Raw genomic sequence first — 25,749 nt, forward strand, 5'->3', positions numbered from 1 at the left:
AACAAAACTTATTATCTCGGGAAATTATGTTAAAAATTATTGCATATTATCAATTATCGTCGCCACCATGCAGAAAGCATCATACCACTCAGGGTTCTAGTAAATGCATAATGATACAAAACTATTTTCATTTGCAAAAGTCGCATAAATATGGCAAAAAAATTACCGTCTTAAAAAATATCGAGTCGATAATGATCACCATTCTTATTCTTTATTTAGCATTACTCATCATTCTTTACACACATAGCAAAGATATTTATTAAAATATTGAGGCGACGTTTCCTCACAGCAGGACTTCACTTTTCTGGACTGTTAAATATTTAGTGAGACAATTGACGTCAGCCTTCGTAAATCCGTAACCAAGTAAACTTTTGAAACTTACAAACTTTTCACGAAATTTGGGAATAACTTGAACATAATTGTTGTTTATGAACTTACAAAACCTTACAAAGATGTCAGGCATGTTTTTGGTTTGTAAGCTGATCTTCGTAAGTTTACGTGGTAACAGACTTACGAAGATCGACGCGAACTGCCTCAGTAATTTAAATAGAAGATTTTAATACACAATTTTTTGTACAAAATGTCAATTAACGGACTCAATCTATTAATTAATCCCCCCAAAATCCCTGGGCGTACAAAACCGTTGCGATGATGATTCCTTGACTCGTTTGCAAAACGACCATTTCATTCTTCGCCCTCATCATTGATTCTCTATTATTCAACAGGATCAAATTATTAACAAAATTAGGCACACATTTATTAAAGTTACGTTATATGTACCCGGATGAAGACGGTTTTGGGGTGGTCCCGATAAACGACGACATTCTGACCGGCATCCGTCCCCTCGACGACGAGACGGGGCGCCATCACGAGCCCGGTTTTCAAGGGGAACAAGATGTACGAGAGGTCCACGTGATCACCACCGTTCAATTTTATGCTCATCTGAAAATAAAGACAATAAAAAGAATATAATTCATGCTGTTTTTGACCCTCAATTTTTGCAAATTTTCTGCTCCTCTTAGACATTAGAGATTTATCAATGTATATGCTCTCCGATTTTGAACAAATTAGTGTCGATCGATTACAAATTTAAGCAATATATATGAAATTTTGCAGAATATACAATCTCCAAGTGGGCACGTTTGGGGGAGATATTTGTATCCGAAGAGGAGAAAATTTACAGTTCCATACTTCCTGCGTATTTTCTCATCTTCAGATGCAAATGTATCTTCGCAAATTGCATACTAATTAAATTTGCGAAGGATTAAGGCTAATTTGCTCAAAATAGGAGAGCATACGCTGGGAGGAGCCTCACCCTTTTAGGTCCGGCATTCATAAAAAACTCCGTCGAGTCGATTGAAACGGTTAAGTCGCAACAGTTTGTCCCCCGATTGAGAAGAATGTAGTTTGCTGTCATTTTCCGTTTGAGATGACCCTCCCCAAATTCCCCTGTCAGATAGAGACCGCCACCCGTGTCGCTCTCAACGCGCGGAAGTGCGACGGCCAGCTCAGTCGTCAGCAACATCCCGTCGTCATCTCCATTCCTGTGCATAAACAGAAAACTTTGAGGTAATTCACGCAGACCTTGATAACTTTGCAAAATCCGTAAACTGGCAAGCTTTTACAAATTTTTGCTCATATTTCTAAGGTAAATTCACACACCTGCACCATTGCACGACCACGCCCACCGTGGCCACTCCTCCGACAGGAAGTTGGACTAGTTGGAGCATTTGGAAGGCGGAAATCGTCTCGCCAGGATTCACCGTGACATCCTCCACGCCTGCACTTGCCACACGTTGCGCCACGCATTTCTAAACAGAAACAATTAACACTATAATTATCTCAATCGTAGCTTAACACGTTATCCGTTTACGAGATATGTTCCTCCAGAATAATTTTTTTTGTAAAAGGTCCACCGAAGAATTGGGATTCTTTCAAAAATACAAATTAATTTCGTACATCTGTCCGTTCAAAACTTTTTGTAAATCAAAGTTTCCTATCCCAAATTTTATTTATTTACAACAAACATGTCAAACATCGACCTTCAATCGCAATTCTTGGGAACATTTGTAAGCAAAAAATCTCTCAAAAATATTTCCCAAATAGATAACGTACGCTTATCTACGCATATAATCTCTACTCACACTGCCCTCCTTAAACCGGATATTTGCTATCCTCAGCTCCGTCGTCTTTGTCACGTTGGTAATTTCGTGGAGGAGGAGGAAGGGCTGGTTTAATCCGAGTGCCGCATCTGGGATGATTTCTCCTTGACGGTCGCGCACCGTGGAACTCACGCCAAACGGTGCCACCACTCCGACAACGGTGAAAAAGTCGGCTGTCACGGTTTGAGCGAAGGAATCCACGTATTTGACTTTGGAAATGAGACGTACTTCCGTTTCGCCAAGGACGCGGAGGTAAAGAGTCGTCTCCTGCGTGGCGGAGGGGGCGAGGGTGTCTAACTCGATGGAGTAGCTGAGCGAGCCACCCCCACTGTCGTCTGCATTCAGGAGCAGGAGGGCGGGATCAGGGGAGAGTCGAACCACTGCAAAAATTACAATAAAACCAATTGATGCACAAAATTTCATGGTCGAATTTCCTCTGGGAATTTCGCCTCGATTCACGTTGTGGTGGCGGTCGCCTTTCAACACGTGTTGTCGGCGTGGGAAATGTATCCGTCGAGATTTTTTTGCATAAAAATAAATAAATAAAAGTAGGATTATTTCAAAATGCAATTAACTCTGGAGCTCTGCCAGTTCGAACGTTATTGATGGTCAAACTGTGATGAAAATACTTGGGAAACATTCACCTTCAATCACATTTCTTAGGGCAGACCTACGAAGTTGATTGTGTTTTTGAAATTATCGACTTTTTGATGGCTAACAATCTCAGCCAAGCAATTTCGACAAGTATTAAAAACACGTTAAATAGTAAGCTGCATCTCACTCACACTGTGGATTCGACGTGGAGAGGAAAAAGGTGAGAAGTACGCGTGAAATGGGGGTCAGATGACCATTCGTCCAGAAGAAGGTCACCTTATGCGCTTCTCCGACGAGGGCGGGTTCATCCCGATCAACGCGAAACTGGACCATCGGCCGGCTTCCCTCCACTTTCACCACGTTGCTCAACGCCCCACCCACCAGGCCTGCGTGCTCCTCTCCCCACTCCTCGTTCCTACGCAAAAACAAACGCCATGAGAAAAAACTATTCTAAATTAGGACACTATGACTCATCGCCGAAATCGTTAAAATCCAAACATTTTAAATCATTTCTCTAGTTGGGGAATTGGTTTTAAAATTCTGGACTACAAATTTGTAGTCAGTAAGTTGATGAATAGAATGGCCGTGAGGTGTTTAGTCCAGTTTCGATGAGTTCCAATTTTTCTGAAAGGTTCCTAAAATTGAGATCTCATCCTTCAAAAAGTGTCAAAATCTGGAGTTCATATTTTTTAAATTGGAAACGCCCTACTCTATAGACTCGTCGTCCAGAATTATAAAATAAATTCCTAGAGAGCCGGGAATTGATTAAAAGTGTGCAGATTTTGACGATTTTGGCGATGAATCCTAGGTTAAAAATTCGCATTGATTCAGTTCCTACCAAAGAGTGAGTGAAGGCACCTTGTGGATGAGGGAGTAGTGCAGGAGGACGGAAACGTCGCCCTTCCCGATGTCCACTACGCCAACTTGTAACTAAAAAATCAAAACCACAAGTACATTAAACAATAAAGAAACTGAACTTCTTAAAAATTTAAAACCAAATGATAATTCGAAATAGACTAAACTTTATTAAACATATTGCACGTATTCACGACAACATTTAAATATTTCGTAAATATCAACATAACTTATCAAATTTACTAAATTTGCCAATTTTCGCAAACTCATTTTCTCCAAGAGAAAGAAGCCATAACAATTACAAATAATTCATAGAAACTAAATCAAGTTATACTGTTTTATCCCTATGAAAAACCATATTTTGCAAATCTCCTCATTTTTCGCACATTTGCAAAATGAGTTGCGCCGTTACCGTGAGTACGCTCAATAATAAAGTAATTTAGTCTTTTCCACCTGAATGACTTTGTTCAACTCGCGCGGCGTGATTTCCAAGCTTTCCTCCATATTGGCGCCGACCTCTAAAACCTTGTCGAGCCTGAGGGAGTTATCATACTCGGGAATGGTTGTCTGGATCGCGATGCTCTTCACGTGGACGGGACGACTGTGGCGATTTTGGAGGCGAAACACCACCTTCGTCGTTCTATGGATGAGCACGCTCTCCTCCGCAAAACCAATCCAGGCCGAGAGAAAGGGTTCACTGTGCACGCCAACGTAACTCTTGATCTCATCAGATTTTCTGAATTCCGCGGCAAAAGAAGTCACTTCCCGTCCTGAAATTATAAATAGTCAACCGGTCACTTAAATTTCGATGCATATTCTGTTCTGCGTATTTTTTTTTACATAACCCTTAAGAAAATTTCTATCGTTTTTACTCTGCTGAACCGTGAGTGAATAATTAAGTGGTAAATATCGAGATAAATTACTTACCGTCATGCCGTGGCACCTTATTCTCCACGACAGCGTCGAAATTCTCGCCCAACAAGGCAGCCTCTTTTTCTCCAAGGAGCCCGCGCAAGTCCACCTTGAGCAGGATGACGACAAAGTTGAGATAGGCGGCGACGTCTGGGAGCGCGATGGCGGCGCGGAGTCCAGCCCGCGCCACGTGGAGGAGGAGGGTCGCCCACCGCTCTTTACCAAACTCTCGGAGGACATGTGCCATGAGGAGGATGGCACGTGCGTATTCGCCACTCCGTAGAAATTCGTCACCCATCATACTCACTGAAAGGGAAGGATAAGACACCTTATCATACATACAGCTTCATACACGTCTAAAAGAGGAAGATTTTCAAAACTCGTTTTCAGATTTTTGCCAATTTTCGTAAAACTGGTTTTACATTTTCCCCCAACACCTGAATTTCAAAAATTGCAAATATTGCCATGCCAAATTTACAATTAAATATAATTCAGGCATTAATTTGGGACAACAATATTTCAGAAACATTAATTATTACATGAGATTGTAAATCCAAAACTATTTTTCATAACAAACTCGGTTTCGACCGTGATAAATAAAACCAGTTATTTACACCACCCGATTTTTATCAAAGATTTAAATCCGATCTTCGGTAAAATTAGAAAACCCGGTTTTGCATAATCCTCATTAATCATGACACTTACTCAGTTGACATCTCGTCCTCAAATGTCCCACTTCTTTACAAAACTCGGAAGCCAGGCCTAAATGTTTGATGATGAGGTCCGAGTGGGCCACCTCGTTTTCAAAGTGCTCCAAAAGTGGGACTTTATCGCCCAGGGTGTCCATCTGCCAGGGCCGCTGGCCTAAATATTTTGGCTCCCACGTCAAGTCCACATTTATCACGGGAGGAGAACCAGTCTGCTCAGCCACCTACAAAGTTCAATTTACAAAAAAAAAAATCTGATAAGTACTCTTATCTTCTGTGGCTGGCTTACTTGTGACTTTTGTTTCGCCATTTCCGCCCTTTGTTGAGCATACTTTGCTGCCACGATGTAATAGTTGACAGGATCGAGGCCACAGCTCGTCGCGTCGTGACCATAATATTGCTTCACCAGGTCCCCAAAGTGTTGATATCTGGAGAAAAATGAGCAAAACTAGATGAGCGGACGTCCATTATTAAATAATTATGGGTGTACTGCGTAACATGTGGTATCGATTGTCGAAATATGTCCGTCGAGATTTCTTGAGTAAAAATGAAGCAAAAATGAGGATTACTTCAAAAGTACAATAATCCTCATTTTTTACTTCATTTTTAAGTAAGAAATCCCGACCGACATATTTCCATAACTTTTGAGGTACCCAGCTAATTTTATTTTTGAAATAATTCTCATTTTTTGCACCATTTTTAAGCAACTAATCATATTTCATAAAGCGATAACCCATGTGTGGAAGCAATATGTCACCGCATTCATGAATTATTCGACAATTGTGACTCCTTTTTTCCTCCACTTACTGTTGTTCCAGGAAGGCGAGGACTTCAAAGAGATTGTCATTGTTTCCACTCTTTTTGAAGGTGTCGACCATTTTGTGGAATTTGAGCCTCCCTTCGGCCCACTCCCGCTTCAGGAGGTGGATCCGACAGAGGCGATAAGTCACCACACCACCCACCACTTTCACCTCTTGAAGATACGTCCCCAGCTTCACGAGCGAGTCGAAGGCGGCTTCGTAGTGGCTGCACAGACAGAAAGTAGAATAATTTTTCATATTTATTTTTACTTTACTACTTAACTATTAATAATCTGCGTATGTACTCACTCATTTTGCAAAACATAAATCTGCAAAACATGGAGGGATTTGCAGAATATTATTGTACAATCCTGCTATCTTATTTTGATTCAATTTCTGTGAATTAGGATACGTCATTTTTATCGCTCCGTATGAAGAGTAGTTTACTATACAATTTTGCGAAATAACAAATTTGCCGGTATATTTACCAACAACAATCCTATTTTACCAAAAACTTTGCTAAGTATTTCGCAAAAATTGCTCAATTTGTGGTGAGTACGTACGCCCAATAGTTTAACATACCATTTAATTGTTATTCTTACCCAATCGCAGATCCATAATCTCTCCTAATTTCGAAGAAAAAGGCCAACTTGACATTGTACCGGACATGGAGGACGAGTTGGGTTGTTCTCTCCTTATTCGTTTTCAGCCTCCTAGCACGACCCGCATAATAAGACGTGCACACGTCCCTTATCCCACGTTCCAACCTTATCAATTTATTAAACATAAATTAACATAATTAATTACGTTAAAACCCCATCGTCCAGCTAAACTGACCTGTGGACCGAACTGTGAATCCTGTCAGGATGACTCGTTACAAGAATATACAACGATTTGGGCGGAATATCGGCCGCTGCACAGAGCGCGGACGCTCGTTCCGTGGAAACTTCCTCTTCTCCCGGTCCCTTGATCAGCATCACGAGCAGTTGAGTTCCGAACGGGGCGCAGTCGTCCCTGCAAAAAGAAGAACAAAAATGTCAGAATTTTACTAAATCATCGCTTCGTCAACAAGCATAACAAGTCTTTTCAATCTGCGAAATATTTCCATGGACATTTTTTCCACAAGAGATAAGAACTATTTCAAAAAGTAGAATTACATTCCCAAATCTGCCATGTCAAAAGTTATTTAAGGTCAAAGTTTAATTAAGATGGTATTAAAAATTAGGAAACTTTCACCATCCACAACTTTTGGACCGTCTTAATCTATTTTTTAAAAGCAGCCCTTCTTGCTGGCCCCTATTAACAAGAAGATTTCAACCTTGTAAACTGAAAACACATCTTACCAACCTTATCCACGTCTCGCCCAACCATTAAACGTACAATCATAGTTAACTTTCTCAACCAACCTTAACTTGCTCAAAGCCTTGGTCACCGTCACGGCGCCGTCATCCTTGAAGAACACGACGATCACGGCGGGCACAATGGAGCGATGTTTGTCCGTCCACGCGACCGGGAGGATTCCTTCCGGTACGTATGTCGATTGTTCCAGACCTTCTCGCTACAAAAAAAATCCGAAATTATATACCAACCAAAACAAACGTGACCTTGCTCCGAATGACCTTGACCTCTTACCCTGGGCTTCTTGCGGGGAAGGGTGGGGTTCAGGATGAACGTGGGGGCCAGATCGGTCCCCAGATTGAGCAATTCCCAAACCCTCCGATCAACAGAGTCGCCCTCGAGGTCGAGACCGGTCAAGCCGACGACCGCTTGAAAAGACCCGAGCCACGATTCCCTCAGGTGGAAAGGCGTGTACCACTCGGGCAACATAGTGACCACCACGCCCACGAAGGTGGTTAATTAATTAATTAATTAAAACTAATATTAAACTAAAAAAATACACTTTAGTCAAATCATCTGTCATCTGTTTTGCTGTCTCTCTTTGCACTGCTCGAATCGAACTGGGACGAGTTCAAATTTTCGGGATAATAATAAAATCCCAGATTGTTCAAAAAGTCAAAAAAATTGAATAGTAATTTTGATCCTAAATAATTACAAATTTTCTGCCACGAAACAATTAATTAACAAGTTGGTCAAGGAAAGAGTGAGGTGAGTTAGGAGGATACATTTAATTGCCAATATTATATTTTGTTATTAAGAAATTATAACAAAATGAAGTTGTCTTTGATCTTTCAAATATTGTAGTTTTTTTTTCTCTCTTTCTAGATAAGTGCTGATCCATCAGTTATCATCACTCATCCTCCACACTCATCATGATTAAAGCCATCCTCGTCTTTAATAATCACGGAAAGCCGAGACTTTCAAAGTTTTATGTGCACATTGTAAGCTGTCGTCATCTTATATCTTATCAAAGTTAGTAAAATATTCATCAACTCCCATCTCACTTATCGTGTGTTTTTCCTCAGAGTGAAGAAATTCAGCAGCAAATCGTCAAAGAAACATTCCATCTCGTCTCCAAAAGGGATGACAATGTTTGCAATTTCTTAGAAGGAGGAAGGTACATTATCTAGCTAATTTATCTTGACAAATTAGTTATCATTCTGCGAATGTCGTCATTAAGAAAAATTAATTAACCTTAATATGCAGCCTGATCGGCGGGGCAGACTACAAACTAATCTACCGACATTATGCCACCCTCTACTTTGTCTTCTGTGTCGACTCGTCCGAATCCGAATTGGGAATTCTCGACCTAATCCAAGTCTTTGTCGAAACGCTGGACAAATGTTTCGAAAATGTGTGCGAGTTAGACCTCATTTTTCATGTGGATAAGGTAAAATAAACCAAGTGCAAAATTTAATGAATTGCCTTCAATACAGTGACCCAGCTCAACTTCATCGATCTCAAAATCTGCGTAATTTTTAGCGGATAAATATTTAGTTGTATGATTAAAAAGATTCAAGTTAGATGAAGCAAAACTAAAAGAAGCACAAGCTCAATTAAGCTAATAAGTAATACACAATTCAGAATTTCGTATCTGTAGTTTCACAAACTTGCTAAAATTATTAATGAAAATCATAAAACTGTAATTAATTGAACTACTTAATTGACAGGTCCACTTTATACTGAACGAGCTCGTCATGGGCGGAATGGTGCTGGAGACCAATATGACCGAAATATTTACCCGCATAGATGAACAGAACAAGTTAGAACGGCAAGAGGTAAGTCGTCCTTCTTATCATTCACGATATACCTTTGATCTTAACTTTTGCCCTTACCATAGGCCGGCCTCTCCGCCGCTCCCGCTCGGGCCGTCTCCGCTGTCAAGAATATGAACATGAACATCTCCCAGCAGATCAAAGACATCAAACTCCCCGACCTCCCGCAGGCCATAAAAGACTTGAAATTTTGATATTCAGCCACCAACCCGTACACGCCGTGTGATGGGGGTGGTGGGCCTTCCACCAGTGCGGGTGGCGATGGAGCAGCCGATGACATAACTATACTTTAAAAGACCACCCTTCCAGACACAAGATAAGACAAATACCTCTCCAATTTCTGGGGTGAAAGATTCTCCTAAATTTACAAGACTTTCGTACGCCTCGATAACTCGTCGCCAAATTTGTCAAAAACAGAACATTTTTAATCATTTCTCCTCTCTGGGAATTTATTTTAAGATTCTGAAAGCAGGTAGTTCCCAATTAAAAAAAAATAAGAACTCCTGATATTGACACTGCTTGAAGGAGGAGATTTCAATTTTCTTAAAAGCCTTCAGAACAATTGGAACTCATCGTAACTGGCTTAAAAACTTACCGTCATTCTATCAATCAACGTACTGACTACAAATTTGTCGTCCAGAATTTTAAAATATATTCCCACAGCCGAGAAACGATTATAAATGTGCTGATTTTGACTCTTTGACGATTCGTAGTAATCGAATCCTACGTTAACAAAAGTAAAAACAATCATACAATTCCAGATGTATTTTTACATGCAAATTACGAGTGGCTTTAATAATATTTATGCAATTCATGTTAAACAACTCTGTATCACACGTTTTCTCGGGTTTCTCTTTATTCATTTTTGTTATACGAATAATAAATGCATTTCAGTAATTCATAGTAATTTTGAATCAGATCAAAAAGTCTTCAAATGAAGACTTTTGAAGTAGCACGAAGCAAATAAATAAATAAATTTTCACCAATTTACCAATTGTGCTTATTATAATCTCAGAATTATAGGGCATCTAACGTAATCTCCAACATCTTCCCGTTCGACTTACTTTTTTGTCAGAATCCGTGTTTAAAAATCTGTGAAAATAACCCTTTTTCCATACAATTTCTTGTAATTCTGCTTTTTTATATACATATTTTTATACATAAATACATATACAGCACCATATACTTTTGGATAATAATTAATAATTAATATATATAATTCATTCATTTAATATAATGTGACATCATTTTTTTAAGTAGTAATTCCATTAGAGAGATTTTACACCGTATTTCACTTACGTTTTACCATTAAATTAATAGGATTTATACAATTTTCTCAATCTTATCTTTACACAAATACATAAATACGTGACTATTACATTTTAAATACTGTCCCATTTTTGGGGAGGGGACCATTTGTTAATTAATTACGTCGGGCGAGACATAGCCCACACAATTAATTAATGGAACCCTATATCATCACACATACATATTTCCTAACATTGACCGCGGAAGCGTGGGGACAATGTCCCCACGGTTATTCAATGTCCCCATCATCACTCCATGTTATGCAAACCTCTCCCTCCCCTAATCGTACAAGTTAATGTCCCCACGACTTCCGCGTCCACATAAATATGACCACTAAACACCGGCACCACTTTCCAATCATCTCCTCCCCTCTGCATAAATCTGCATAATTAATTAACAGCACATATTTAGAAACTTGACAAAACAATCATGTACGATTTCATGCGAATGTTAACGCCGACCAATTTTGCGTGGTGATTGTTCCAATCTTGAAGAAATCAGATTTAACTCCGGCGGCGACGCGTAAAATTCTACCGGCGTCGTTGACCTCTGACTTGATGGTCACACTTTCCCATAAAACTATTCATTTCCTCATACACGTAAATAAATTAAAAGTGTCGAGCGAGAGAGAGAGCTGTATGAAAAAGTCGGAGATCTTAACTTTTCTTGCCACCCTTCTCTCTTCTCTGTCAATATAAACCGTATAAAAATTCTAACAATTACCAACTCAATTAAGTCATTAATTAATTAATTAACTCATTCTACACTTATCAAAATGACTCTCTGACTAGTATATTGTTCCTCTGGATTTTTTTAACTGGACCCTGATAGCCCATCATCATAATACATATCATCAAAATATATTTTTCCCCTTTTCACAAAAACCAAATTCGAAAAAAATACTCCCAATTTTCAAAACCTAATTTCTGAATTTTTTTCTTTCTTTCTACGCTATAGATTCAGGTTGTTGCAGAAAGCTAAGTTCGGACGTGGTCGTTGCCGACGCGGCGTCATCGGCTGGCTCCCTTCGACTCGAATTTTTATACAAGTTTCTATTATTCTCCACCATCCCGCGGTGACGTAAGGTGACGAGGGGCAGATCTGAGGAGGTGGCGGTGTCATCGTTCCCCTTGAGGAGGGGGACGTGTGGGTTCGTGTTGTTCAGTCCGGCGCCGCCGCTGCAGTAGTTGGTCGACATGATGGGATGGTTGTCCCGGTCGACGAGTCTGCTCGACGTGGGGAGGAGGACTTTCTGGTTGTTGTTGTCACTCGGTGGTGGTGGTGGTGGGGGAGGGAGGAGGTCGGGGGGTGCGTCTTCGATCGATGGGGTTGAACCGGGTGGGGGCTCACGTTCGCCGACGAGCCAGTACGTCGTCACTTTTCCTTTACCCTGAGAAAAAAATATGGCACTTTTACTTAACCAATCATGACGAATAATGAGGTAATTCAGGCAGTCCTTGGTAACTTTGTAAAAATCCGGACTTGTAAAATCGGAAAAAACCCAAATTTATACTCAACCACCGCCACATAAATACTTATTTAGCGACGGATGTATTTGTATGCTTACTTTCATCTCCACCTCGCCGCGAAGTTCGAGAATGAAGGTTTCAAAGTAGTCGAGAGCTTCTTTCGTTTTCGGACTTACGTGAATCATCAGAGCTGCAAAAAGAAAACGAAAAAATATTATTTCCCATTTCACACATGACAAGTAGTCTCCGAAGCCCGCATTGCGGGCTTTTAGCCTCAGAGACAAATTGGTCAATCCAGGATTAGATTAGGATTAGATTGAGATTAGGATAGGGGATTAATTAGTCCTTAATCACAATCTCTAATCCCAAGTTTTAGAACTTTAATCCTTTTAACACTTAATCCAAAAGTCAACTCCCAAAAAAGTCAAAAGTATAAGGGGTTTGTCCAGGGTCAACTTCCGACTATAAGGTAGGTGCAAGAGCCCGTGTCAAAAGTCGCCTTGTATAAGGGGCGTGCCCATGTTACAGATCGAGTCTCGACTCTAAGCGATGTTCGAAGGGTCAAGCCGGGTTCAATCGGGGGAGTTGTGTGCTCGGTTTTCTGCTAGTCAACGTTTTGTGAAGGTTTTGGCACTTTCAGCTAAGAACGTCCTCTAGCAGCTAAAAATAGTTCCTCAAAACGCCGATAGGTGGCGGTGACCGTGATTTTAAACAACTTTGGGGTGATATGAGATGCGGATGTAATCAACCCCCAACTGTAATGTTTTACACAATAATAATGTAATACACACAATTGATGATTGATGACCTGATAAATGGCATAACAGTATCAATAGATGGCGCATAATGCGTGAATATAAAAAAATCGATAATCTCATAATGCCCCAATCATTGAAAATCAAGGTGGGGCGCTTATGTTTTTTTTATTAAATTTACAATAACATTGAGTTGTGTCGCATTTTGCCCCATGTTCAACCAAGTTCCAGCGCACACGTTCAAATTGGACAGACAAACACAGTGAGTCACGGCTATTCTTAGTATTGATAGCATCAAATTTGCAAATTCTCCTCCCGCCATTTACATAAATATTCCAAATCTTTCTCACAGCGGTACCGTATTTTTGTGAGAAAATCTATTTTTGCAAAGAAAAAGTCGACGTAATAATTTGTGACTCACGAAGTCCGTTGCTCTCCATGCGTGACGCAGTATTAACGGTGTCGCCAAAGAGGCAAAATCTCGGCATTTTCTGACCCACGACGCCAGCACAGACAGGTCCTGCACATAAAAAAATTTGTAAATACTGTACTTATCTTATACGCATTCCATAAAAATAGGCCAAAATATTCCTACCCGAATGCATCCCAATTCGCAACATGAGCCTATCACTGGGCCTGTGGCGGATGGAAAATTTCAAAACAGCCTCACGCAACGCGAGCGCCATGCGGGCTATTTCCCGCGCGTGACATACCCCGTTACGTACAGGGAGGCCGGACACGACCTACAAAACAAGTCAAATTAGATATATATTGGGCGTACTCACGACAAACTCTGATTTTAGCAAAATTTGCAACGCTAAAAAAATCGGGATTTGAAAAATATGATTTCGCAAAGTATAAAAATCTTCATATTTTGATTCAATTTCCATGAATTATCCGTAATTTCTATCGCTTCTGATGAGGGTGCGTTTGCGAAATCATTTTGCCAAATAGAAACATTGTTTCTTAGTAAATATTACAGTTTTCCAGCACAAGTTTCCGAAAATTGTCGCAAACTTGGCCAATAATGCCAAATAATGCTAAATTTGTTGTGATCATGCCCATTATTTATTCGAAATCAAATCAAAATGAATACCATGTACGCGTCTCCGATGGTTTCGACTTTATAAACATCAAAATTCTCGATGATGGAGTCAAAACAGGTGTACAGATCGTTCAGCAGGGTCACCACCTGACAAAATTCAGCACATTTTTATGTGGAAACCCGCACGTCATGTGTCTATAAAAACATGCCCCACCTGCATGGGTGTACTTTCCGCGGACAATTTCGTGAATCCCACGATATCCGAAAAGTATATTGTCACCGAGTCGAACGTTTCCGCCATCACGGGCTGTCCCGCAATTAGAGAAATCGCGATAGATCTGCGTAGTCAAATTTGTTACAGATTTATTCAAATCGCCTGAGACGAGTGTTGCAATTGGTAATTAATCACTTACTTTGGGAGGAGTTGGTACAGAACTTCCTCACATTTCCGCTTCTCCTCCAAGTAGTCCGCCGTCCTTTCGGCGACCAGAGATTCCAAGTTGTTCGCGTACTGCTCCATCCTCGCCAACAGATTGTCCACGAGGCTAGGACCACGCTCGTTCTCCCTGAAAAACAGTACAATTAACTAATCATACCTCTATTTTCGACAAATTTTGTTGCCATTATGTCAGAGTTTCTCCAGCTTCCATGCGATTTGCATGAAATTTCGACACAATGTGGGGTACGTTTAGGTGCATAATGCGTGGCGCAAACACGGTCATAGTGAAGGGCGCAGTATTGCGACATATCGACAACACCGAGGGGAACATAGTATCGAAATTTCGAAAAAAAGGTTTAACAAGAAGATGAAAATCTGACAATCTGATTGCGGTGCGAGGACAAGGTCATATTGGAATACACGATTACGACATACAACAATTTTGAAATTTTTAAAAATTTGACTTTCAAATTAACGAATGGACTTCGGCGCAGATAAGCCGAGACGATATCGCGTTCACCAACATGTCACATAGTTAGGCTAGGTTTTGACCGCACTCTTTCTGCATGACCACTTATCCCTTCGTTATTATTTTAATTGCTTAATTTCCTCCGACAACAGCTGCGGACCTCTGCAAAGTTTGTCCGGTTACGGAAGACGGAGCAGATTTTGAGACAACTTTCTCCTCTCTCGACACTTGTCCCAAACAAGAAGAACATATCTCACTTATGACACTTTTAGAAAGTGAAAGCACATCCATCTCAACCAACCCGGACAAGGAAGGTCTCCCAGCGTATGCTCTCGTATTTTTAGCAAATTAGTGTCAATCAGTTACAAATTTATTTACTATGAAATTTGCGAAAGACGCTATCTCCCAATGGGCACGTTTTGCAGAGATATTTGCATCAGAAGAGGAGAATGCACGCAGTAAATTGGAAAAGTGTAAGATCTGTTAACTCAAAATCTGAGAGCACACACTGGGAGACCTCCATTCTGAGTGAAAGTCATCCCCAAACTTTTATTGGATGAGGAGAGATGCTGCCGTTAAGCTACCGCATAAGTGGTTTGTTTGCCGACTCAAGATTTCAAAAGGCAAGGGCAAACTTTCTCTGGAGACAGGTGCCGTCTGGTCTGCTGGGAGAGAAACCATGTCCTCGTTTTTCCCAGTGTTTCGTTTCTTCCCGGTAAAAGAAATGTGAGGTGCAAGAAACTGCAAGAAAGTGCAAGAACCGTCGTATGATTTGTAGCTGAGGGACGTAGTTTCTCGCGCCTTGCATTTCTTGCAGGTCAAAATAGCTGCAAAAACCCACTTGCTTGCCATTATTTTTTGCGAGTGGTTATTTGCACGTGAAACCCTAGTTTCCTGAGAGAAAGTGCCAAGTTAGCTTTCTCCCTGAGCGTCATCCTTCCTGCCTCCCTCGCAAACTCAGCTAGTCATTGACAGCTAATTTAAGGCTTTCTCTCTCTTCGACCAGGATGACGAGGTTATTTATTTATTCAAATTTCTAATTAGTCAGAATCACTTATTATCATCGTAACGAAGGAAGAGTTTCTCCACTCGAGCATGTCAGCCAGACCGAATTCCCTTTCATCCATGTTTCCCAGATGCTTCAGCTATCAGCCTTCTTGTACTTTATTCTCCATGGTACTTTTTGTGTAAATAAATTAAAAATTTCCAAAAATCAGATTAATCAAAATTTTAATTTTCATGTTGTCAATTAAAATTGAGCCGATATTTCCTAATTTCGAACCCGTCTACAAAAACTATTATGGACCAATGACTCATCACCAATTTCGTCAAAATCCATACGTTGTTTATTATTTCTCCCCTTAGGAATTTATTTTAAAATTCTAGACGACAAATTTCTAATCAGTAAGTTGATTAATCGAATGGCGATGAGTTTTTTCGTTGAGTTCCAATTTTTCTGAAGGCTTCCTAAACTTGAGATCTCCTCCTTCAAAAACTGTCAAAATCTGAAGTGTATACTTTTTAAATGGAAACTCCCTGCTCTGCAATTCGGTGCCCAGAATTATAAAATAAATGCACAAAGTCGAAAAATGATTAAAAATGTGTTCATTTTGATGCTTATCGAGTCCTCACCTCAGTTAATGAGATGAGGAAAATAGGAAATATTCCTCGTTTCCTACTTTAATTCGGAAAATTTGTTACATAAAATTCTCAATATTTTGCCGTCTTTTATAATTAATTCGTCTCCCACGCGGCCTAAAATCTGGTAAATCAAAATTATGCACACCCCTTGACAAAGTTGAACGTAATAGAACTCCAAAGAGCCGTCCACGTTGAAAGTCAAGTATTTGAGTCAAGTGGATCCATGGGTAATTCAGGCGTACACCAATTCGCAATTCGAACCATGAAGAAATATGCATGTAGAAAGTTTTATCCTCGTTTTACAACCACACAAAAGCAAACTTTTTAGTCTTAGAAAACTGGTATTAAATCATTGCTGACCATGTAAGAATATGGTAATCAGTAACGGAATTTTAGGGGACAAATCCAAAAAGTTTCTCTCACCACTTATCTAATTTTTTAAATAAAAAAAATGTTAGCTAAAAAACTCACTTGTTTAACTTTCTAATGATCATTTTGATTTGGCCGAAGTCTGGTCGCTCGACGGGGTCCTCGTGCCAACACTTCTCCATCAACACGATCAACTCATCGTCCGTCGTAATCTCGTCCAACGAAGGGCGCAATTTCTCCCCTCCAATTATCCGATTCACTGTTTCTGTAAAATAAATGTGGGGTTTTATTCACAAATTCAATTTAAAATATTTTTCGGAAATTTATCCCAAAATTTTTTAGTATAATTCACTCTTTAATTCTACAGAATCGACAAAAGCTCGATGAAAATTATACTCTGCATAGTTGAAAACTTCTATCGGTTTTATTCTGCACAACTGTGTGTGCATAATTCTGCACAAATCGTTCTTCATAAATGTTTGTTTTGCAGAAAATTTAGCCAAATTTCTTCAGGATATTGGGTAAAATTTCTGCCAAATTTCTGCAGGAACGCCGTTCAAATTTTTACTCGGGAATTTTCACCCACTTTCACCTCAATCTCGCTTTATCACTTCAATATCTTTATTCAGGATTTCGTTTCTAAAAATACAATTGGAATAAAACAAATAAATATCCAAACACGCCATGAGAAAAGAACTTTCACCTCAAATTTTGTAAATAAAATAATCCAAACAAAATTCATTTCAGAAATTTCTCACTAAAATTCTCTCCCTCTATTTCCCTTCTTGCAAAAATACGAATAAAATAGCTAAACAAATACAAATAAATATCTCATGAAACGAGAGATGATACCCGTAAACTTTTCAATTTCGGACTTCCACCCAAAATTTTATCGCTTCCTTAAAAACACGATTCCTTCCCTCGAGCAAATTAACTTTCTCTTCTTCTTCTTCACATAAATTATTTTATTTTCGCTTTCAACTTGTTCAATCTTCCCGAGTAAATATACACTCTAAATAAAATTGTGTAAAATTTACTCAAAATAGAAGATGACACAACAACGTTTTGTCCCGAGTAAAAAGTCGAACAGTTTCCTGCAGAAATTTGGCCTTATTTTCTGCAGAGCAATTTTTACAGAAAACTATTCAGAATTAGCGTATATGCAAATTGGTACCGTTCTGCAGAATAAAACCTATGCAAATTTTCTGCAGAATTGTATAAAAAATTATGCAGACCAGGTTTTGTCGATTACTGCAAAACTCGACGTAGTGATTTCTACTCGGGGTAAAATTTATACAATGTCTTGTATAATTTATCCAACGGTTGGATAATTTCTGCACAAAATGGGACCAAATTTCTGCAGGAAACCTGCTGTTTTTACTCGGGATTTTTTTTACTAGTGTATTTTTACTCGGGACACAACATTTAATAAATTTCACCCAATTGTAGACATAGCATCCTCTATTTTACCCAACCTTGAGTAAATTTTACACAATTTAGTTTAGAGTGTATAAATAGCTACGTGATTGGCACGCACCTTCAGGGGAGGGCTCCTCCGTGATGAAGAAAGGGCCTTGGCGAGCAGCTATTTCATGCACGATGATCCCAAATGAGTACACGTCCCCTTTTTGGGTCCCTTCAGGCAGTGGGTTTTTCATCTTCAACAACTCGGGCGATGTCCACAGCTTCCCTGCAATAAAAAAAGGACGGCATCAGTCAACACGTCCCATTGTGTGGGAAATCGTTTACATTCCCCACACGGGTACACAGCGACGCGAGAATAAAATATGTCGCGGCCAGGGTGCTGTTTTTACCAAGATTAAGAAACACGTTTTACTACGGGAGGTGTGAAAAAATTAGGTTTTTATAAGGTGAAAAAGTGGGGTTTACATTGGATGAAAGTGGGGTTTTTACAGTGGGAAAAGTGGACCTTACTGGTGGGAAAAATGGGTGATTAGCTGTTGAATGGTGGTAAAAACGGTGGGAGAAAAGACATTATTTCCCATTTCTCACCATATTTAAGTGATGAAAGACACTACCCTAGTAAATTTTATTTTTATCTATCGTAGATAATCCTATCTGTATGAAATGGACCCGCCTTTCCCCACCATTTCACTTCAGCCACCCCTTGTACAACCCTGGATAAAGATGTATCTGCCCAATTGACGCCGTAAACACTTGATTGCTTTCACATGTAGTCGTAAGTCAGGCGACCCCAGGGTATCCACGGAGACGCCTTGGTCAAGCACTCTCATTTCCCATCCACCTCATCCACAAATATCACTACCAGAGCACGGATATGTATTCATTTTCTACTTTTCAATTTGATGGCGACCGATGGTCAAACTTTGTGTAAATAAATAAATATTTTTTCATATTTCTAGGTTTTCAGACATGTAAATATTCCCCTATTATTTCAAAAATATGGAAATCTTTTACATATTTTGTTTTCAAAAATACGAATATATTTTATACATATTTCAACGATACGAGCCTATTTTTTTCTTCAATGAAATTTGACCACAAAAAATTCAGAGCATTATCAAAGAATACAAATTTTGCGCAAATTCTTATTTTTTTCGTACAAATTTCGTAAATGTTTTAGGTTTTTCTTCAACGATGTAATTTTTTCCTAAAGAAACTGGGCCACAAAAAAAAATCAAATAAAAAAATTTTAAAAAATTACAAAAATTACAAAACAAAAAAATAAAATAAAATAATAAAAAAATTAAAAAATAAATAAATAAATAAAAGTATTTTTTATCGTAAATAGAATTTTTTTATAATTTTTTACCGATTTCCCATGCATACATATCCGCCCTATGAACAGTACAAAGTCGTAAAAAACGGAGAAAGAAAGGAAAAAATGTGCCAAAACGTGCGAACCGATCTCACTTTCTCACTTTCTCTTAAATGGACAAAGAGGAGTATGCACAAGAACCGCCACATATTTCCTGCACTCCTCACTTAAAATAGAGCTATTTCCTCGTCCTCGTCTCCTTTTTTTGGTGAGGAAGTCATCAAGAAATTAAATTGGGTTTGTTGACCAGCGGAGGAACAATTGCACAATAAAAAATGAGAGAAAACTAGTTTCTCCGTCACCTTTTGTTCAACTTGATTGATTCCAGAGCAGTTTTTTCTCTCTCTTGACCAGAGTGAAAGTTTAATTGCCATTTATATTTTATTGGGCGGGGCAAACCTTGTCTCTAACAATGCAAGTCTTTTACGTGTACAACTCAGATCTTATTGGGACCAATTTCATTTTGTTCAGCACAAAAAATAAGCCTACCCATATTTTTTCATTTTTCATAATGCTCTAATTTGAGCGCAAGGCGCGAATTTTAAAACATTTTTCAGCCAAAACCTCGGTTTTTAAAAATTCCGTAAATTTTCGAATTTTAGCGCGAATCCAAAAATTCGAAAACATGTCTCTTCAGAATGACTTACTTGACTTCTAAAAAATCCACATGCATTATTTTTTGAAAAATTAAAAATTTGAAAGACTTTATAATTTTAATAAAATTCAAAAACTGGCAAAAAATTTTGAAAATCAAATTTCGAGGCAATTGGATTTTTCATAACTCAGGTAAGTCATTCTGAAGAGACATGTTTTCGAATTTTTGGATTCGCGCTAAAATTCGAAAATTTGCGGAATTTTTAAAAACCGAGGTTTTGGCTGAAAAATGTTTTAAAATTCGCGCCTTGCGCTCAAATTAGAGCATTACGAAAAATGAAAAAATACGGGTAGGCTTATTTTTTGTGCTGAACAAAATGAAATTGGTCCCAATAAGATCTGAGTTGTACACGTAAAAGACTTGCATTGTAAGAAAGATCGCTTATTTCCTAAGGTTTTCTTTCTCTGACATCTCCTATCCCGTCATTATTAGTAAGTCCCTCCCATCCCTATCTAACAACGTTAACGTCCAGCCAATCGTAACGATGGCCTCTTTAAAAAATACTAAAATGTCTTTATGTCCACTTTAGGGCATCCAAAAACGGAAAATTTTTAAGAACTGGTTTCCGATTCTGGCAAACTTTCGTAACCAGTTTTAAAAATTTAGAAAATATAGTCTGGTAAAACTCTAAGTATAAAAAATTATGCATTAATTTGGGAAATTAATTCTTACATGAAAAACATGAATGGTAAATACTAGATTCAACTCAATTTTTATTATAGAAAATCGAAAACCAAGTAAAACCGTTTTTTACAAAACCTGTTTTTAAGGAAAATTTAAACCCGATTTTGGATGCCCTAGTCCACGTGTTGGCAACTCCGAGTTAAAAAAAATATTTCGATTTGCGGCCAAACTGACTTTCTCCTTATGTCAATACGTCTCCGTCTCAATGGCCTTTTTGTCCCGAAAAGAGAAAGACTTTTCACTCTGCCACGCCATAAATGAGTAATCTTCCACTTTCTGGTCTCACTTTTTTGGACCCTGTTTAAAAAAATTGGTAATTCGTCTTGTCACGTTGCCACCACGTTGCCAATAAGCAACTCAACTACTACACACGAGAAGGCACATTATGCAACGTCTGCGTACTTAAGGAGTGATAAATGGCTCGTGGAACGAGTTTTAGCGGTTTCTCGATGCACTGACTGAGGTATTTTTTTCCTCGAGGTAACGTTTATAAGGTTGAGGTGACCTTTGCAAAAAAAATCGCATCCTTTCTGCTAGAAGAAATATGTCGTGTGAATAATCTAGCCAAAAAACAGCCGTTTTGTTCCTAGACGTACAAATTCATCACATTCTTCGTCACGTTAAAAATAGAAAAAGCCTGTTCTTTTCCTAGAATTTAGCTAAAGTGAAAGTTTAAAAACGTAAAACTTTTCCTCTCTAAAAAATCTAGGCTTTAAAGTAGTTATTTTTGCCTCGAATAACTTTCTCTTATCCGTCGATTAACTATTTTTGTGTGGGTAATCACGCAGAAACATTTCTAGATATATCTTTAAATCCCAATTAAATTAAATAGCAAAATTTTCACACTCTAACAACTTTGATGTAGAAAAATTTGCGAAATTTTTAGTAAATACATCAATAATCCGAAATAATATTGAGAGGACTAACGCAGTTTTTGAGATATGCATAAGCCAAAATATATCTCAATTGCTTGCAAATTTTTAGAAATTTAATTTATTACCAAAGAATCGTTCAAATTTTGTTAGTGAAAATAATACTAAAAATAAAATAAAATAATAAAAAATATTAATAAAAAAATTTGGACTAGTATTTCACCACCATTTCAAATGTATAGGCCAATTTGATAAATTTTTCAAAATGTACGGCATCCATTCCGCACGATCCTCACCCCATTTCCATCCTTACATACATACTCACGTCTGGCATAAAACTTGTCGGACATCATAATCTCGTCGCCCCTTAAGTGTCATTTCTTCGGGACACGGGTGGAAATACTTTCTATTTTTAGGACGCCTAAAACATCACACGTTCTACAGAATGGATGGACATGCAGACGATAACATGAACCTGGCTCGCGCATCAAGACCGACTCGCAATTTTTGCTAATGGAAAGGTGGGGGAAAATTCTATCCCACCATTTCTGTATGACCCCTGGGAAAAAATGAAGTGTCAATTTTCCCAACGAAACTTTCACCCGTTTTTCATCTCCATTTCTTCTCTGAAGAACAAGTCATAACTTTCACCCGGTTCACGGGAATTACGGGGAGTAAAAGTTGAAAAGTGGTACACAGCCGGCCCGACATGATAATGATATGGTCATAATTGGGGCTAAGGTCCGCTTTCTTCCTCGCACCACGTGGGTAAATTAGCGCTACATTTTTATTTCGACTTATGACTCATCAATATCAACAAAGCGAGAAAAAAGCCGACCAAGTTGGTTAAAAACTTGTTATCGGTTTGGTAACAAATTTTAATATCTACTAATCCCACTTTTATTTTGTTGTCACATCACGTGGGGAGTTTAGAGATTACATTTTTGTTTGAATTACGCATTCATCACTTCTCTTACCGAGAGAAAACCCTTGATAAACTTGGTAAAAAAAACCTTGTTACCAGTTTTGATCCAAATTTGAATATGTAACACTCCAACTTTTATTTTCTCTCTTACCACGTGGGAAATTTATTAACTATACATAAAGTGAACGAGTTATGTACTGTGCGGGTGGAGCTAAAACCTACGGCCTCCTAAAGTATCTTGTGCTGAGACTAGGGTTTCTCGTAAGTTTTGCTCCATACGCACAGTACATAACTCGTTCACTTTATGTATAAATTCTAGATTCATCACTTCTCCTACCGAGAAAAAACCCTTGGTAAAAAACTTGTTACCGGTTTGGTCACAAATATGAATAGTAACATTCCCACTTCTATTAAACCGACCAACTTGGTAAAAACCAGTTTTCTCACAAATTTGAATATCTAACCTGCCCCGTTTAACAATTTGTACTTGAGAGCATATGTACTTATTTAGAGTAAATACATCTCCACCCCCACGAATATTTGATGTGTGGCTCATTTCTATTTATTAATAATTCTGCTTTCTCCACGAAGCGAAATAAATTAATTCCCTGTAATCCGTTTCGTTTCGTTTCATTGATTTCTCGTCTGTCGCCATTTCGACACGGCTGGATGAGCCACGTCGTCTCATGTGAAAGCCATCAATGGTAAATAAGTAAGTGTGGCGGAAAAATAATGAGGATTTAATTCCTACATTTGGATTTCTCCCTCCGCGGGCTGTGCAGACAGAATAATTACGAAACCTGTCAGTAACCAGTTCTTATTGCTAAACAAAATGTATTGCACCGCACAACAGATGCATATATGCTCTCAGATTTAGGCTAAATTAATCGATCTCAAATTTAATTAATGAGCATGAAATTTGCAAGGGACGATCTCATAATGGTCACATTTGGCAGATATATTTGCATCCGAAGAGGAGAAAACACGTGAGAAATTTGAAAGCGTAAAATATGTCCAGTTTAAGACGCATTTTCTTCCCTTTCGATGGAAAAATCTTAAATTTGCGAGTGCGGTGGTGTGATTTTTCAGTTTTTACTGTCGTTCAAAATAACAGGGAAAGTGGGAAAAACACGCTTGTACGATATGTCGTTTTGCCCGAGTCGTTGTCATTACGTAGCTGACTTTCACCCATTTTCTCCACGGTAAAAACCACAATTTTCCAATTTTTTCCAAATTTTCCAAACCTAATTAAAATAACTGAATCCAAATATTTCATAAATTTGCTTACGTCTCCAGAACGCATAGGAATCGACGCCCTCGTCCCCATCGTCGCTCGGTCCGCGGAGTGAGTGCAGCCCGAAATCCGTCACTTTTAACACGAAACGAGAATCCACGACGCAATTGCTTGACTTGAGATTTCCATGGGATCGGATATCGCTCCCGTGCAGGTAGTGCATCGCCTCAAAATCAACCAAATTTATGCATTATTTCACCTTTCACCTCAATTAAATATTTACCAAAACCACGAAACTCGAGTCAATATTTTCATTCATTTAACTATTTACCACACACGCCAAAAATATTTTATCCACAAGTATTCACCACATTTCGAGGGCTGTGCAGAAAGGAGGTCATCTCAACGGTGATAGTCGAATAGGGGAAAAATTGCACATTTTTCTGCAGAAAAAATTGTGGACACTTTTTCTGCCTATCTGCAGAATTTGAATAAATATGCACGATATTTTTCTGTGGAGTAAATTATATAGAAAGTTTCGGCAAAAATTCCCCAAAACACACGATTCAAAAATTCCGAAAAGTGGATCATTTTTGTGCAGAAAATTGGACAAATTTTAGCAAAAAAATTCTCCAAAATTAAAAAAAATCCTGTGCGTTCACATAATACTGAAAAGTTTAGGCAGAAAAATTCTAAAAATAATTTTAAAGAAGTTCTACGTCTCGCCTGCAGAAAAATGTCCATTTTCTGCAAAAACCTCTCCGAGAAGTGAGCATATTTTGGCAGAAAATTTATCCATACTGAACAATTTCCGCAAAAAATATCCTCCACGTTTACCCTCCACCTAAACATTTTCCAGAATTTTACAGAATCTCGTCTCCAGAAAGACGTGTCATTTTCTCCAAAATCTTCAAAATCTCAAAACACGGCATATTTTGGCAAAAAGAGTTCTCCATAAGTCATAATTTCTGTAGAAAATATCGCTAATTTTCGGCAGCCCCAATCTTCGCTATCCATCTCTCAAAAGAGACAAAATTAGCCTATTCAAAATCCTGACGTCCCTGCTGCCCATTCCCCTGGAGAACTTTGCCCATTATATTTTCCACCATGTGGGAGCCCGAGTTTGCACTGACTACAAAACCAGGCGAGTTCATCAAATGTGTGTTTTGTTATTTTGGAGCTGCTCATTTCATTTTCTAAACTCATCCTCCTCCCGAGACCGGGTTGCATAATGGACGGGAGACTATTTTCGTCCCCGGTTAATAATTTATGCCTTCAGCCCTTCCTTCAGCCCGTCATCATCGCCCACCACCCACTCCATTCTCACCACCAAATCCACTCAGACCACCAGAAATGCAGACACACAAGCTTAATAGTGATTCCAACACCAATTTTTAATTTCGCCGACAAACCCAATATCAAATTATGTACGACCATACACAATTACATGTACTTACCACAATGAGATCAACACACTAATATAGGCACGTACGTTGTTAATTGCAAAGTGTTATCGTTTAGGCATAAATTACTAATCAGAGGGCGGATAGATATTTAGTTTCAACTTTTGCATTTTATGGCGACAAGCTTTTTACACGTATTGCCTAACTTGCATTGATCACAAAATATCAAAATATTTTTATGTTTTTCATTCATGGAAATATTACTCTCATTATTTGAAAAATCTTTTACATATTTGTTCAAAAATATAACTATTTTGTAAACAGCTCATGGATTTTAAACGATCTGTTGTGCTTGGACCTGAAAAAAATTCAGAGTATTAATTTCGAAAGTAATATTTCTAAGAAATTCTGTTTTGTAAATGCTTTGTTAATTTTTGTATTCTAAATATTCAATACCTACCCCGGTCATTTTTCGTAA

At 38.6% G+C, this 25,749-nt stretch overlaps 3 protein-coding genes across 7 annotated transcripts in view; 1 reads left to right on the plus strand and 2 right to left on the minus strand.

The window, feature by feature from the left end:
• Window positions 1-180: 180 nt before the first annotated feature.
• LOC110858070 (trafficking protein particle complex subunit 11) lies at window positions 181-8,012 on the minus strand. Of its 3 annotated transcripts, none has more exons than XR_004836759.1 (17): window positions 7,663-8,012; window positions 7,437-7,588; window positions 6,868-7,044; window positions 6,633-6,797; window positions 6,038-6,256; window positions 5,520-5,658; window positions 5,229-5,454; window positions 4,539-4,829; window positions 4,065-4,381; window positions 3,595-3,686; window positions 2,948-3,171; window positions 2,145-2,542; window positions 1,663-1,811; window positions 1,316-1,544; window positions 781-942; window positions 564-711; window positions 181-309 (listed from the first exon to the last, which is right to left on the minus strand). XR_004836759.1 is itself a non-coding variant. In XM_022106723.2 (16 exons), exons 1-16 carry the CDS (start codon window positions 7,855-7,857, stop codon window positions 685-687), a joined length of 3,162 nt encoding a protein of 1,053 aa, XP_021962415.1. In that variant the 5' UTR covers window positions 7,858-8,012; the 3' UTR covers window positions 181-684. The 3 variants fall into 3 exon arrangements, 1 of the variants encoding a protein (XP_021962415.1); XR_004836758.1 differs by having other exon boundaries at window positions 515-711; XM_022106723.2 differs by having other exon boundaries at window positions 181-711.
• A 6-nt stretch (window positions 8,013-8,018) lies between these two features.
• Window positions 8,019-10,100, plus strand: LOC110858071 (AP-3 complex subunit sigma-1). The gene is made up of 6 exons (XM_022106724.2): window positions 8,019-8,136; window positions 8,254-8,369; window positions 8,454-8,545; window positions 8,635-8,818; window positions 9,099-9,206; window positions 9,269-10,100. Exons 2-6 carry the CDS (start codon window positions 8,301-8,303, stop codon window positions 9,395-9,397), a joined length of 582 nt encoding a protein of 193 aa, XP_021962416.1. The 5' UTR covers window positions 8,019-8,136; window positions 8,254-8,300; the 3' UTR covers window positions 9,398-10,100.
• The window catches only part of LOC110858197 (atrial natriuretic peptide receptor 1), a 94,659-nt gene continuing 78,938 nt past the window's right edge, over window positions 10,029-25,749 (minus strand). For all 3 annotated transcript variants that reach the window (XM_035858613.1, XM_035858612.1, XM_035858614.1), the window contains 10 exons: window positions 23,923-24,094; window positions 18,236-18,388; window positions 16,801-16,963; window positions 14,194-14,346; window positions 13,995-14,118; window positions 13,832-13,927; window positions 13,331-13,478; window positions 13,157-13,255; window positions 12,079-12,170; window positions 10,029-11,901 (listed from right to left, as the gene is read on the minus strand). In XM_035858613.1, coding sequence (XP_035714506.1) covers window positions 11,458-11,901; window positions 12,079-12,170; window positions 13,157-13,255; window positions 13,331-13,478; window positions 13,832-13,927; window positions 13,995-14,118; window positions 14,194-14,346; window positions 16,801-16,963; window positions 18,236-18,388; window positions 23,923-24,094 — 1,644 coding nt within the window. In that variant the 3' untranslated portion in view covers window positions 10,029-11,457. The remainder of the gene's footprint in view (window positions 11,902-12,078; window positions 12,171-13,156; window positions 13,256-13,330; window positions 13,479-13,831; window positions 13,928-13,994; window positions 14,119-14,193; window positions 14,347-16,800; window positions 16,964-18,235; window positions 18,389-23,922; window positions 24,095-25,749) is intronic.

Source organism: Folsomia candida, unplaced genomic scaffold, assembly GCF_002217175.1.
Source record: "Folsomia candida strain VU population unplaced genomic scaffold, ASM221717v1 Fcan01_Sc020, whole genome shotgun sequence".
Classification (NCBI taxonomy): domain Eukaryota; kingdom Metazoa; phylum Arthropoda; class Collembola; order Entomobryomorpha; family Isotomidae; genus Folsomia; species Folsomia candida.